Below are 16152 nucleotides of genomic sequence, written 5' to 3'. Positions count from 1 at the left end.
ATTCACAAGCATGTCCTGACACAATGATAATGTGCCGAGAACTGGGTATTGCCTGTGATTAAGAAATATGATGGCACAAATGGAGCAGTCTGCCCAAGGCGCTGAGTAGAAAAAACGAGCCTCCGTGGCACCTTGTGGTGCTGGGTATTCAGGCACTATTGTGCTGAGCAAATAAACGGTAAAGTATGAGAAAAAGAGAGAGACAGATGGCTCAGTTTATTTGGAGACAGGCAGATCTGAAGAGTGAATGACGGCAGTGAGGAGCAGGCTGAGGTGACTGGCTTGCTTGCCACCCAGGGCCATGGTGATACCGAGGCCTGGGATGCTGTGAGGGCCCATGTCTGGGTCCATGGCCCTGCTGCAGCCACGGTCTGTGTTGATGTCCATGGCTCTTGATACCACCGAAGGCTGAGAGGATAGTGCTTTTCAGAGTTGGCCCCACCCTTCATAGGCTGCAACAGCAGGAAGAACCTGCCCTGACCCTCACTGGTTGCAGTACTTGAGGGAGCCCATGTCACCACAGGATTCATAGGAACCATACATGTTGAAATCCTACTGTTGTGCTATGACGTGTCGGAGTGAGTTGAGGGACTGGTTAAGAGGAGTTTCAATGAGGGTCCAGGGATGATGGTATGCTAGAGGCCTTGAACTAGACCAATGACTCATTGCAATGAATATTCTGTGGGTGGGGCTGATTGCACAAAAGTGTGTTTTGTGTGACATAGCACAGCTCCTGATGCCACTAGGATGAATGAAGAGGTACTGGAAAGACAAGAGCAAGGTGGTGTTTTTGTTATTGTTTTGTTTTGAATTAATTTGGGGGGCATGTTACAAGGGGGCGGAGGAGATATGGAAAGAATGGGAGGTGAGGGGTCTTGCCATACACAATGTGAAATTCCCAAAGAATCCATAAAGAAACACTAGATAAATATATCTGTTAGATGGATGACTGGGTGATGTCACTAAGTCAATAATTTTGACAGTAGAGGAGCTTTTTTTTCTTAAAAAAAAATCAATTCTATGTGAATTTAGCCATAAGCCAGTGTTGGGTATTTCCTAGCACACACCAACATGGCCACCAGTCTATACATATACTCTTTGAATAGCTGATTTCCAGCTATGCTGCATTCAAAAGTCATGTCACTAAAAGTGCTGATATTTTATGGATGAAATATCTAGGATTTTCTTCTATTAAAACATAAGAGTAGAGCTTTGCACAGTGGCAGTATTGTAGCCAATGAAGTTTATCCAAGGTGTGATTATTGCTAATGAAAATATAGGAGTAGCATAAATGGATTTTACACATAGAACAAAGGAGTACCAGCCTACAATCCACACCGCCAGAGAAGCTAGGAAACAAGGAGGGCCCTAAGAGAGACATACATGTTCCTCCAGAGAAGGGGAAAGGGACAAGATCTCCTGAGCTATTTGTGAGCATGGAGGGAGGGGAGAGGGAGCTAGAAGAAAGACAGGGGGAGAACAGGAGAGGATAGGAGGACATGAGAGAGAATTCTGGCACTAGAGAAATGTCCAGAGATCTACGAGTTTGATCTCATCCCAACTAACAATCTAAGCAGTGGTTGAGAGGCTACCTTAAATGCCCTTATCTGATAATGAGATTGATAACCACCTTATATGCCATCCTAGAGCCTTCATCCAGTAGCTGATGAAGCAGACACAGACACCCACAGCTAAACACTGAGCTGAACTCTGGAATCCACTTGCTTAGAGGGAGGAGTGATGAGCAAAGGGGTCAGAAGCAGACTGGAGGTACCCACAGGGACAGTTGACCTGAACGAGGGGTTGCTCATAGACTCCAGACTGATAGCTGGGAAACCAGCATAGGACTGTTCCAGACACCCTGAGCGAGGATGTCAGTTTGGAGGTCTGGGCAATCTATGGGGCCTCTAGTTGTGGATCAGTATTTATCCCTAGGACTTTGGGAGCCCTATTCACATGGAGGGATAATCTCTCAGCCTAGACACATAGGGGAGGGTCTAGGCCCTGCTCCAAATGATATGACAGACTTTGAAGATTCCCCACGGAAGGCCTCGCACTCCCCAGAGAGCAGAAAGGGCTTGGGATGGGGGGTGAGGGGGCAGGGGAGGAGGAGAAGGAGAGGGAACTGGGATTGACATGTAAAAGAAGCTTGTTTCTAATAAAAAAGAAAATATAGAAGTAGAGAGGATACAACAAATTACTATTTACTAATAACTGGTAAGTTGGGGAATGAATGCAAAAAGGCTCATGTGATTCCATGTAGTGTACATCTGTTTGAAAATTTATCATAAAAAATCCAGGTACATGGAGGGACACTGAAAACTTTTACTGCTGCTTATTCTAAATGGTAAAAAACCTATCACCATGCTTGGGCACAAGTTTTTTCTCTAAAGAAATGCCAAATATAGTTTTGAGTACATCTTCTATTTCTTCCTCCTTCAGACTCTTAAACTCCACAAGATCTACATTGTCCTTATAACTGAATTTCCTATAGGTGAGGGTGCAGCCCACTAAACAGTGAACCCCTTCTGGGGTCTGCAAAGAACAAAATGATTTGCTTGTAAACACGGATGCTGGTGATGTCTGAAGGTAGGCATTGATGGACTCAAAGTCCTCAATAGTACGGGGTTCAAGAGTAAAAGAATAGATCTTTCTGTATTTGTTCTTCTCAAGGAGGTCTGAGTTAACAAATTCTTGGTTTGGAACATATTGTTCTCTTCTGATTTGGTCCAAGTACCAGGTTTCATTCTCTTCTGTCAAACGGAAGATGGCAGGCACTTGAGGCTGGTCCTTCCCTGAGGCTAACTCCAGAGGCTCCCACATCTGGAGGGAACGTCCAAATCCAGCATCAACAATGTAGTTCCTGTCACTGATGGTCACCTGTACTAGAAGGTGAATCATACCACTGCTATACTTATTAGCTGGAGTGTTAAAGACATACCCTCCCAACATTGTGGTTTCAAAGCCCATTTTTGTCAGAGCCCAGTACAGGAGATGATTAACCTGAAGACACCACCCACCCCTCTTCTTCTTCACAATTTGATCAAAGATAGTCTCTAAGCCCAGCTCCATGGATTCCCCACAATGGATGTTCAAGTTCTCAAAGGGAATAGTTTGTATCTGGTGCTGAAGGATTTCAGTTAATGTTTGCAAGTCCAGTTTGTTCCTGGAATTCTGATAACCAATCCTTTCAAAGTACGCGTCAATGTCCATGGTCCCCTAGGGCAAGGAAGACAATCCAAAACAAATATTACTACTTTTGTTTGTGGATTTACTGGAGTGGGATAACTACAGTTAAAACTCATTTTCAACAAATAAATATAGACAATGCTTACAACTATCTATGTTTATCTTGCTCCTGTTAGATGAACTGACACACAATCAATGTTCAGAACACTTAGACAAATGTTGACTCTTCTTAGTGACATAGGATGAACTTTTTTTTTTCATTTCCTTGAAATACAGGTCAGATTGTGAGCCAGACAATAAACTGCTTAGATGGAGGATGTTCTGCACTTTTTCTGTGTGTACTCAGGTACCAAGTAAGAAGCCAGACAAGGATAAGTAGCAAAACAATTCCAATCAGAATCCATTAAAATATGCTTCTGAACAGTTGCCCACAGAATCAGGAAAATTGTGCACAACAGTACTCATAGGTGTCGTGGTACCATTTACATAAGTATTAAACATCTAACACTCATAGAGAACAAATGGAATTTAATTAGATGTTCTCAACCATGTTTGGCTCCTTATTTCTACTGAATCTATGAGAGAGAGAGTAGAATGTGTGGTGGTTTGTGTGTGTCTAGTCACCTGTTGCTACCCCAGGAGTGGGGAAGAAGGGTAAAACAAGAATCCATGGAAGATGGGACTGTAACAAACACTTGGAAACAAATTAGAGGCATTACAGTGAAATAACAGAAATATTGATATAAGCAATAGTCAGGTTTTGTTTTTTGTTTGAAGACTAAGTTTAAATTGGAATTTACATTTAGTAACTATAGATTCGTTATAATTACATCAGTTTTTCTATGGGCTCAACATTAGCTATATGTTGTAAACAAATCATACCTGGGTATCCTGTGACTAAATATATTTCAATTGTATATTGATGAAGCTGGGTAAAATTCAAGGTAAAATTCCGTGAGTTCCTGGAGAGTAGTTGCTAGGGAAGGAGATGAGTGAAAATACGATTAGGTTCGCATGCAGGCTAGCAGAGTCTCTCCATAAGGACAGACCTTCACCCTGACCATCAGTGTAGACAAGACTTAGACAAGGCTGGTGAACACACTTAGATCCTTTGAGATTTCTTAGAAAGTACATTTTATATGTGTCAGTTCAAAGTAGGTTGCTGGCTTTAATTCAAAAGTCTTGGCATGCTTCTTCTTCCTGGTACAAACTCTAGAAAGGAAGGTTTAGAATGAAATATAACATGGGCTGGGAGGACAGCTTAGAGAGAGGAGAGCACCTGACTCCAAGCTTGAAAACCTGTCTCTGATCCTCATAACTTCGAAGTGAGGTGGAAAAAACGAGCTTCCACAAATTTTTAGTCCCAATGTCATGGTAGACAATCCCCAAGTAAATGTTAAATGCTAAAATGTAATATAAATTTTCTTGAAAGAAAAGGGTAGTTGTTTGTATCATAAATTATGGGGAAATCACAGAACATTACAGAGTGAAGACTGCATTGAAGTAAACATCTGAGCTACTTAGGGAAGCCTTTAGGAAGTACTATGTTAAGAGATGGTAGCACCATGATAAGTTCTAAGCCTGGGACTTTCTCATAAGAACAGGGCCCAGAAGCAACCATGCACATCATCAGTTGCCATAGGAACAGCAAAGAGGATGAACCACGTTTGATGTCCCTGATTAGTACCTAAATATAGACTGCACATAGAAAGCAGTTTGTAGAGTGGCCTTCCTTGAGGTAACAACTACAGCAGGGGACTAAGGGCAGGAAAAGAAAGTGACAATTGTAATGAGGATGACATTGGAGAAGGAGAGGGACAACTGTGTGGAAGACATGCCACCATCGAATCTCCTGTCATATTTGCCTCTCTGGCCTCTTCGGATATGATAAAGTCAAAGCCCAATTATGGGTTGGCATTTCACTAGTCAAACTGGATTCAAGGAAGAAATTAAGGGCAGAGACAATGTTTCACATGCATGATTAAATAAAGTGAAACAATGAAAATATACCATGACACTGGCACGAGGAGATGAGATATGACATGCATGTCAAAAAGAACTAAAAAAAAAATGTACTACAAGTTCTTCATAGAAGTGACAGATACAGCAACTGAACAATGCAGTTTATGCAAAGAAAGATTTCAAACTTAGAAACTAATTAATGACATAAAGCAAGATATTACATTAATTATGATAAACAGTACTTTCTAGATAGAACACAATGACACATTGTGTATGTAGAAAGATAGCTTGGTGGTCAGTCAAGACTATTGGGAAAATAAAGCCATGTCAAAACTACTTAAATGATGACACATATAAAAAGCAACCAAAGTTTCTGAAACTGAAAGTACAAAATTAGAATAGAAAAAATTTATGATGTTAGATGTGTACATTTGAAAAATCTGTGGGAATTGTATCAGAAAGAAAAGTGAGGTAACATTACAGGAAAAATTGAATTCTATGTGTATGACATGTGACTATATCTATTTAAATTATTGAAATCTAAAATTATGAAGAGCTACTCAAGCATCTGGCACAGAAATAAATAGTTCTTTATTAGGAAGGTATCAGCCTGGTAACAGAATGTTCCACTGAGACACACAATGTAACCATGTCTACAGAGTACTGAAGGGACACACTAGCCGCCCTTGTTATTCTGTTGGCCTTCCACTGAATTAGAAAGTCACTATGTGAAAGAACTTGAGAAACAATTGGGAGCTATCATGGTAAAGAGCTTCCTCTTTACCAGGCAGTGGGGAGGCAAATGAAAATGACAGACAAGAAGTGGAGAGGTCGGCATGATGCGATGTTACAAGCATTGGCTCTTTATCATACAGAGAAGAGCAGGAAAGGGCTACACACTGTGACTCCCCATCAAGCTACTTTGTCTTCAGAGAAATAGGTAGACTTAAGTAAATCATAAAGCCAGTTTGAGAATTGACCAGAACTAGGAAGATCTGATGGACCATTACAAAGTCAACGCAGAACATCTGGTTCTGCAATAGCCAATGTGAGCTGACAACTCATGGCTTAGACAGCAAAGACCTCAACTAGTCAGTGTTCCAGTCAGGCTATGGCTGGCGAAAACTTTTCTAATACTCTCCCAGACTAGAACAATGATTGTGTTTGATGAGGTGAGGTAGAAAGTCCTCAGCTTGGTTGGCAGCTTCTAATAGGCAAAGTCTCTGGCTTTCATCTATTGTTTACTCTGTAAACCACAAACACGAGAGCCACCCAGTCCAAAGGCCACATGAAGGCTCTGTAACAGATGCTTAACTCTTTTCTATTGTCATGATTAATCAAGAATACATGTTAAGCAAGTAACCTGAAGGAAGAAAGCTCTATTTTGGACGACAGTTTCAGGTGTGCCAGTCTATGGTGAGCTGGCTCAATTACTCTGGGTCATGTTGAGACAAGAAGTATTGTGGGGGCGGTCATGGCAAGGCAAACATGCTTACCTCATGGTGGCCAGAAAGTAGAGACAAAGAGGAAGGAGCCAGAGACAAGATATCCTTATGGCTCCCCTCCAGTGATGCACTTGCTCCAACTAGGCCCCACTTCCTAAGAGCCCACTGAGCTGTGGACTGAGCCCACTGGGGAGGTGAAAACCCTCACAACTAAATCACTGGCAAATAGCACCAGCAGCTGGGGATCAGCCTTCAACACCTGAGCTAGTCATGGGGACAATCTGTACCTGAACCTTAAGAAGAAATGAATCCCTAACCTAGATAATTTATTGACATGTGAGGCAGAAATGCATACAATAAAAAGGAAGGGCAAAGCCCAAGATGAGTTGGGTTGCACTCCTTACCTTAAGAATACACTTAAGAAAATGTGGGCTGGTGAGATGGCTCTGTAGGTAAAGACACTTGCTGAGAGACAGACAGACAGACAGACAGACAGACAATAATAATAATAAAAACAAAATAAAGTTTCAATTACACCGTGATTCCCACGAAGCCCCTTTACACAAACTTCTCTCTACTATGTGTGCTGAAGAACAAAGAACATAGCCTGCTTGTGCATTCAAAGAGGGCACAGGAGCTTGAAGAAGACTGAAGACCAAGGTGAGCTTATGAGGATCCTGTCAATAATTCACATAGATCTACAAATTCTTTGTACCACCTACACTATATCTGTGGCATCACACACACACACACACACACACACACACACACACACACACACACACACACTGGATGCAGGGTGAGATATCTTGCCCTGCACCCAATATTTTATTGGGGATGCCCCAGTGGCTTCTGTGGCTCCCTTGATTCTTTTGCTAAAGGCCATAAATGACAAACATAAGTAAGTGTCCTCCCAGCTGTAGACCAAGGACTGGTTGGCACAAAGAGTCTTGGCACAGCTTGCTTGCCCTTGCGTGGACAAACTTGAGAGTTTACACAGGCAGAGATGCATTTCCCCAGCACCTCCTTAGTTCCCTGGTACATGTAACTTTGCTCCAGCATCTGGTTTGGGGGAATTTGCATTTGGTCATCTTCAAGTCTGTTCCATAGAACTGTGTATAACAAGGTTAAAATAGACAAAATGAGAGACTTATAGATGGGTCCTCAGTGTTACAGGAGTCTCCCTGCTTTCAGCAAATCACAGAAATATTTATTTAGTCAAATGATCAATATGCAATAGTTTTACCAGCTGCTGTCATGTGTCCCTAAATGACATGGTCTTGTCCTTAAAGGTCCCGAGTAGTCCTTTTTAGATACCTGCCCCCAAGAGAACAGAACAGAACCCTTGATGCTTAATTCCTAGTCTTTAGAACCTCTCATTTTTCATGTAAAAGACTGATTTTCAATTGTTTTAATAAGAGAACTCCTCATTCTTTCCCCCACATGGGCTTGTGAGCAAAAGGCCAACATAGAAAAGCTAGAGACTAATCCACAAGAAAGCCTCTGTCAGTGGGCACCCTGTCAGGCTAGGAGCAGTATAGACCTTTGAGGGCCACTATAGTCATTGCATACATTATTGGCAATATTCAAGAAGAGTTATAATGAGAACTAATGAATTGCTTGTAATTTTGTATGTATAGTTCATGCCCCTCCCCCACTTCTTTACTTTTCTCTTTCATTTCTGCTCTGAAGCCCACAGCATGCAACTCTGTGGCCAACCCTAAGCAATCTCTTTGATCAACTGGATGGAAGAGACTAGACTTGTTGGCGTGGCTACATGCAAAAAGCACTAACTAGATGCCCTTAGGTTATATGAAACTTCCATGCCACCAGTGGCTTCTGATAAAGTCCTCCAGCAGCCAGGCAAAGGCTGGGGATCCTACCGGGAAAACAAAACAAAGGGAAAGAGAATTAAGGCCACAGGTGAAAGTGGCATGATCACATAGTCTTTGGCAGATAGCTAAAACAAACAAACAAGCAAAAACTCAGCATTTTCTTTCTTTTCTCTTTTTGGAGTCAGTTGCCTTGAGCCTGGCTACAGAAAGGAAAGAACTGTTACCAGAAAAGAGCAAAACAATGTGTTTGACCTGGTGCCCACAGTACAGAGCAGGAGGGCCCATGGGCAGGCTAGCTCCTGGGACTCTTGCATAAGCTGGAGCCTCTCTGCTGTGTAATCTTAACAACCTGTATTCAGAGGCAACAACTCAGTCTGGATTCATAGAAAGTAGTTAATTTCTGGTCTCCTAAATACCCTCTAGATGAACCCTTCTTCAAGCACGACAAAAATCCCTTCAGGAATTCCTCTAGACGTGCAGTGGTCAGCATTGCTAAGAAACTCCAAGCCAGGGGAGGGGGGGTCAATTAAAGATTTCCTAAGCTGTTAACACACCTCTTTAATTCTCACAAACTCTTGAGTAGGCACCATTACTAGTGTGTCCCTGACTGATAGATAAGTAAACAGTATTAACGGAACTAAATGGTTCTAAAGGTCTAATAGATCCTGCTGTGGCTGTCACCCACTTGAACAAAACATTTGTAAGAAGCACCTGTGTACTACAAAGTATTATAGCATGAGTTCCAAGTCTGTGTCACCCAAACTTTCTCAAGAACCTAAGTTGAGTTACGCTGTTATCTCCTAGTCTTCCTCTCAGGAGAGGAGGAAACCCCGAAGGACCCACTTACCCAGTTACTAGGACCGCGGCCAGAAACACCAGGAAGCAGGCTGAGATCCACTCCAAAGTCTACAAAGGAAGTGCTTTCATTGGCTGTCCAAGTTGATCCGGCCCCTCTGCTGGGTTAAAGCTAACCCAAGGATCTCTGGGAAATGTAGTTGCAAGGGCCTCACCTGCCCCTGGTGAACTCTTTCTCAAATCCTTTCTTTGAAAAGGAGTGAGGTATCTTGTGAAAGACCTTAGCATTTCACAGAGTTTGTACTCTCTGGGAGCCTGTGGGAGGCCAAGGCTTGAAAAGGGCTCAGGCAAGGCAGATAGATCCAGGATGTAGAGAACTCGCCCAGTTCAGGAATCATCTTTCATCAGTTTCTGTTTTCCTTTTTCTTTCACCTCTCTCTCATCTTCAGTCCTTCTACTCCTCTCACAAAGACACTGTGAAATGTGTGTGACGTGTGCCCATACATGTGCTGTAAACAACAGGACACACGTCATGTGGTTGTACTTCTGCTGTTTTTGATGTATATGAATGATATTGGCAGATAGTGCTTGCTGTTTCTTAGCTGTTTCCTGTACACTGTATTTTAAAGACGCTTCATGACAGAAGCAGTGCTCCGTGTTATCCCTTTGGCACACAGTATTCTTGGATTCTGGGTAGTCAGAATGTATTGTTAGATATCAGCTTCTGGGGGCAGGGGCAGGTGAGGAGCCAGGAGTTCTAGAATCTATATCCCCACTTGCTGACTGCTTAGTCAGGTCACTTTGAGGCATGTACTTCTCAGTGTGGCTCAGTGAGGGATTTTGTTTCTTCTGTTGGTGACAACCATTTGTTGGCAAGCTGCTTGTATAGTTTTATACCTGCACTAGCACTTCCCAACTATCATATGGCTATAAACGAACAACCAAAACAAAACCAATACTTGTAATCCTAGCACTCAGGAAGTGACGGTAGGACAACCAAGAATTCAAAGCCATCCTTTGTTCCTTAGCAGTTTGGGATATATTAGACCGCTCCCCTAAATACAAAGCGAAACAAAAAACCGACCCCTGTGGCAATGTAACCTGTATCTTTGGGAATATCCTAGCCCTTGCTTTTTTGTTACCCTTAATAGGATCATGACCAGTTGAAGACTGACGAATACTGGACTATCCAGTGCTAACATGACCAGCCCTGACATGGGGATCATAGAGGGAGTCCATTCAAGAGCACTCTGGGCTGGATTACTGGGGACAGTTATTAGCATCATGGGAATATAGACAGAGAGGCAACAGTAGGGCTCCAAGGAGAGTTCAGGCCTCAGCTCCAAAGACAGACAGCATGGTGGTGTCTCTGAAGAGAAGAAGGGGGCATGTGGTAGAGGAGGAGCCTCTTCTCAACCCTTTTGAGGATAGGGGAAGTTCACAGCAAGAGGCTGCAGCCAGGATCTCTTGATTCCCAAGCAGGGGTCTAGGAAGGGATGGGGAGGAGGGTGTGTGTGACATCTTTAGCGCCAAAGCCAATGCTTCCCTTGATGTTCATTGGCACCAGGACTTCCTGTTAGCCAGGGACTCTCAGATAAGGCACCTGTCAATCACTATCTGTGGCTGTGAAGTGAAGGCCTCTGCAAGCATTGTGACCTCTGCAAGTATTGTTAGATTCTAACATGACACTATTAGAGAACGCAGTCAGAAAGCAGGAAGTACAGAGAAGTTAAAGATTTGGATTCTGGGGCATCGAGCATGCGGTAGGCAGGGCACATATACAGGATTTTAACCGGAGTGAAGGAAGATGGTGAAACATAGAAGTAATTACCAACATTAGTTATTCATTCCAGAGCAAAAATACTTTTGTGTGTGGTAGTGCTGTAAACCAAATTCTGGGCTTCCAGGCCAGTCGTCTAACACTGAGAATTAAGCCCCTAGCCCTACATTTATGGTCTTTATGTCTAGTGTGGAATGTACATGTCTCAAACTCAGTTTTATTTTTGCATCAGATCCACAAGTTTACCCACTAATGTGCTCAGGGTTTGAACTCTGAGGTCCACTAAGAACCATGTTTGTTTGCTTGCTTGTTTCCTGTTAAGCTAAAGTGTAGCACGGAGTAGAAGAATGTAGCAGGGATATTAAACTAGAATGAAAGGAACACACACCTTACAGGTGATGTATATCTTACCATATCCCAATACTTCCAAGAAACCTTTGAGTCATACTAGCCAATACTATTTTAATGTATTTAGCAATAATATACTTCATAAACAACGTTTTTCAAGGTACCATACATTTTATGAGGCATAAATCACCTAGTTCAAAATATCAGTGTTCCCACATTTTTAAAAAAGTCAAATATAAATAGAACTGTGTCTGCAATATTAACCCTGCAAGAAATTCTAAGCCTTGGCCCCTACTCATGAGCTCCATGCATTGGCTTGAGTTTTGTTTTGAGGACTAGGAAGTTTCCCGGGACTGAAATGATGGCTCATTCTCGTTTGCTTTATTCTGATCCTAGGCTGTGGCTTCTTGTAAACCTTGGACATCAGATTTATTCTGGCTAAATTTAATGCCTGTAGTTCTCTGCTTATTCATAGTCAACTACTAATGTAAGTTTTATGTGAGTTCAACAGTAACAATGTTTGAAGGTTTTCTATTACAAACGAATATGGCTCCCAAGTTAACTGCATCTTCAATAGGAAATTTTTCTATGAGTAATCTTGAAAAGGATTGTGGTTGTATCCATTAACTTTTTATTTAATTATAACTGATTATACTTTTTGGTGAAATAACAGGACAGCTACAATTTCTTTTTTATAAAATGTAGGAAATAGAAGATACAAGTCATTAGTTGATCAATATCGAGCTGGGTGATGATTCTTTAAGTGCTCTTATGGATATATTTGCACATGTTTCAAATGTTTAAGAACATGAAATAATAATAAAAACAATTTTGCTCTTTACGCTAAATACTAAAAGACAGGTTACCATTTTTGGGCACAAACTTTCTCTCTAAAGAAACACCAAATGCCGTTTTCAGTACATCTTCTATTTCTTCCTCACTCACATTCTTAAACTCCACCAGATCTACATTTTCCTTATAACTAAATTTCCTCCTTGCAATAGTGGAGCCTATTAAACAGCAAACCCCTTCTGAGGTTTGCAAGGAACAAAATGATGTGTTTACAAACACAGATACTGGAGACACCTGAAGGTAGGAATTTGCATATTCAAAATCCTCAATAGTGCGGGGCTCAAGAGTAAAAGAATAGATCTTTCGATATGTGTTCTTCTCAAGGAGGTCCGAGTTAACAAATTCTTGGTTTGGAACATACTGCTCTCTTCTGATTTGGTCCAAGTACCAGGTTTCGTTCTCTTCTGTCAAACGGAAGATGGCAGGCACCTGAGGCTGGTCCTTCCCTGATGCTAATTCCACAGGCTCCCACATCTGGTAGGAGCCTCCATAGGCAGCATCAACAATGTAGTTCCTGTCACTGATGGTCACCTGCACTAGAAGGTGAATCATCTCACTGCTGTATTTACTGACTGGAACTATGTAAACATATCCTCCCAACATTGTGGTTTCAAAGCCCATTTTGGTCAGAGCCCAGTACAGGAGATGATTAACCTGGAGACACCACCCACCCCTCTTCTTCCTCACTATGTGGTCAAAAGTAGCCTCTAAGCCCAGATCCATGGCTTCTCCACAATGCATGTTAAGATTTTCAAAAGGAACTGTTCGCATCTGGTGCTGAAGAACTTCAGTTAGTGTGGTCAAGTCCAATTTATTGGCTGAGTTCTTATAACCAATCCTTTCAAAATACGCTTCGATGTCCATGATCCCCTAAGGCAAACAACATGAAACCAACCAAAGATTACAACAGTTCCTCCCGGATGTCCTGGGGTTGGCTAACTGTGGCTAGAATGTACGGCGAACATGTATAAATGAGCAATGCCTATAAACACCTCAACAATCTTATTGCTTCTAATGTATGACTTGTTTTTAAATTCAGTTCATTAAATATTTTCAATGACCCTTGAAAGCGACTTTTGTTATTTCTTGTGCTTTTAAGATTTTGAAGTTAGAAAGTCAGATTAAATGACCAGTCAAAAGACTAACAGCTTAGATGTAGTCTCCATGGTGGTAAATGGTAGACATTGCCATTGGCACCCTGTAAAATAAACTTCTGAACAGTTATTAATTGCAGTGGTTCAAAAGAAAATGGCCCCTAAAGAGAGTGGAGCTTTTAAGAGGTGTGGCCTTGTTGGGGGAAGTGTATCGTTGTGGGAATGGGCTATGAGGTTTCCTTATCTCAAGTTTCCTTCAGTGTGGCAATCAGTCAACTTACCTGCTGCCTTCTGGTCAAGATATAGCCAGCACGACATCTACCTACTTGCTGGCATGCTCCCCATCATGACAGTAATGGACTGAACCTCTGAAATCCATCACCTTAATGTAATGTTTTCTTTGTAAGAGTTGCCATGGTCATGGTGTCTCTTCACAGCAATAGAAACCCTAACTAAGACATTCAAGAAAATGGGAGAATTGTGCAATAGAGAACACAGTGGCGATGATGAGTGGCCCATTGCATCACTCCATGTAACTGAATGTCACCCAAAGCTTCCTACTCAAAGATTTACATCCTTCACTCAACGAATGGGCTAACGACTACCCTCAAGATACTCACTATTGATCTATTGTTTCCTTGCCCTCCAAGATTCTGCATTTTAGTGGGCATTAAAATAATACATAAAGTGAACTGAGTAACTTTAAAAAAAAAAAGCAATCTGGTAACTGTCCACAGGATAACTAAAACAAGGAAAGAGGTACAGGGAGAATTTTCGTTGTGAAATAATGTAGGCAAAGCAAGCCTCACTCCCACTTAAAGGATGCTAGAGAATGGCCCCCATGGATATGTGTGAGGAAGGTGGTTCCTAGCAGAAGCAATAGAAATCCAGGATGACTGGGGCAAAAGGTGACAAGAATGGATTGGATGCGCTCTCACTGTTACCAATGTCTTTAAGGCTAATGGGGACCCTGTGAGCTTTGCTGAAAATGAGATGAAGAGTGTAAATGACAGAAGCCCTAGAGGAGTGTTACACTGTGACAACTTTTGCTGCGGTCGAAATCAGTTTTCTAGCTAAAGGTCCAATAGTGGGTTGTCTATAGCAACCACTATCAACGATCAAATGCAGCCAGTAGTACAAGTTCAAAACAATTACACTCTAGGACTGATGTTTGACTCATGGCATGCTTGTGGTTTAAATGTATCAGTGAGATGTTACTGAGAGACTTATGTTCTGCCGCAGAACCAAACCTATTGAAATGATGAAAAAAAAAAAGCAACAATAACAAAGAATATGGGAGGGAAAATGAAGGAATTAGTGCTAAGCTATCAGCTGTTAGGGAATACAAACTCTCCACTCCCTCAAATCATTTCAATCAGTCTATCTAGAAGGTATCTGGTAACCTGCTACCCAGGAGCCTTAATTTCCTCAGACTTGGAATATGATAGAAGAACACGGACCCTGAGATGAACACGTTTACAATGTAGTACACTCTAAAATGACACAGTACACAGGGCCTGGCCCTCAAATCAATGGTGATAACCTAAAACATTTATCTTTACTTCATCACAGGATCTTCTGTTTGTCATACAGCAATCCTTCCCATATTGTCAGGATATACACTTTCTCCATCAGTGATGTCTGCAATGCTTCTCCTAAATCATTAGCTCTGTTATACCATCACCCTTCTTTGGCATTTAGACAACCTCTAAAAATCCATTATTCAGTCCTAGAAAGAACAAGTGTTGTTTGTCAGAACATCCTAAGCTTTCCCTGGCCCCTATCCCAGAATCTGTACTAAGTATGTTAGGAAGAGAGAGGAAGTCTGGAGTAAATGGGAAAAAGTATTAGCTAGTATGCTTTCTATTAGGAAATTATATTTCTTATTTAAGTGCTATATTTACATTTCAGGTTTTCATCTTCTCAGTCCCTGTCTACTTCCTTCTTTCCCACTTCCCTCTTTCTCCATGCATCTTCTTTTTCATTAACAAAATCTTCTTTAGGATAAGATGCCAAACTGTAGAGTACTGATTGAAGCTCCATCAGGATGAAAATTGCTAGGGACCTCAATACTGGTGACATCGTGTAATCAATTCATACTGTGGCTAGCCTGTGCCTAAGCATATTTTAATTACATATTATTGAAGCTGAGATTTAAATGAAATGCTGAAAGCACTTGTAAACTAGTTGCCAAGAAACTCATAAGGGAAACACTGCTGGGTGCACACCATGACTTGCAGCATCTCTGTAAACAACAGACTCCTTCCTCTCCACTTCCTCATCAATACAAGAAGACTGAACATATTAAGGGAGCCCACTGGGAGCTATCAGACTCTTCATACCTGTCCTGCGATGCTCAAAGTAGGCTGATTGTCAGGTTTAATTCAGATGTCTCAGGATGTTTCTTCTTCCTGGTGAAGACTGTAGAAATAAGAAAAATAGCTTCAAATATAGATAACATGGTTTTTCCTTTTAAAAGCATTATCTTTTTACTTATGTCTGTACCACATGCCCACAGGCAGCCATGGAGACAAGAAGAGGGCATCAGATTCCCCTGCTTGTGAGCCACTTGATGTGGGTGCTGGGAACTGAACCTGAGTTCTCTGCAAGAACACTAAGAGCTACTAACTGCTGAGTTATTACTCTAGCCCCAACACAGTTTTTCTTAAAAACAAAATTGTAGCTTTATGTGGCCCACAAGTTTTGAAGAATCCCTAAATATTCTGAAGAGAGGGAGTTGACAAGAAAGTAAGGTGGCATCTGATATACACAGGGACATTTATTCAAAGCATTATTATGAGAGCTGATTACCATGACAGACTGGAAATTGTGAGGTCTAGAAGTCATGAGTC

General features: G+C 41.6%; 2 protein-coding genes across 2 annotated transcripts; both read right to left on the bottom strand.

Annotated features, from left to right (window-relative positions):
- Positions 1-2340: 2340 nt before the first annotated feature.
- Nat2 (N-acetyltransferase 2 (arylamine N-acetyltransferase)) lies at positions 2341-3213 on the bottom strand. The gene has a single exon (NM_001244413.1). The coding sequence runs from the start codon at positions 3211-3213 to the stop codon at positions 2341-2343; it is 873 nt and encodes a 290-aa protein (NP_001231342.1).
- An 8984-nt stretch (positions 3214-12197) lies between these two features.
- On the bottom strand, positions 12198-15678 carry LOC100755335 (arylamine N-acetyltransferase 1). Its single transcript, XM_027388909.2, has 2 exons — positions 15643-15678; positions 12198-13076 (listed from the first exon to the last, which is right to left on the bottom strand). The coding sequence occupies exon 2, from the start codon at positions 13068-13070 to the stop codon at positions 12198-12200; it is 873 nt and encodes a 290-aa protein (XP_027244710.1). The 5' UTR covers positions 13071-13076; positions 15643-15678.
- Between the last annotated feature and the right edge of the window lie 474 nt (positions 15679-16152).

This window comes from Cricetulus griseus, assembly GCF_003668045.3.
Source record: "Cricetulus griseus strain 17A/GY chromosome 1 unlocalized genomic scaffold, alternate assembly CriGri-PICRH-1.0 chr1_0, whole genome shotgun sequence".
Lineage (NCBI taxonomy): Eukaryota > Metazoa > Chordata > Mammalia > Rodentia > Cricetidae > Cricetulus > Cricetulus griseus.
This window is presented reverse-complemented; position numbering and strand designations above follow the sequence as displayed.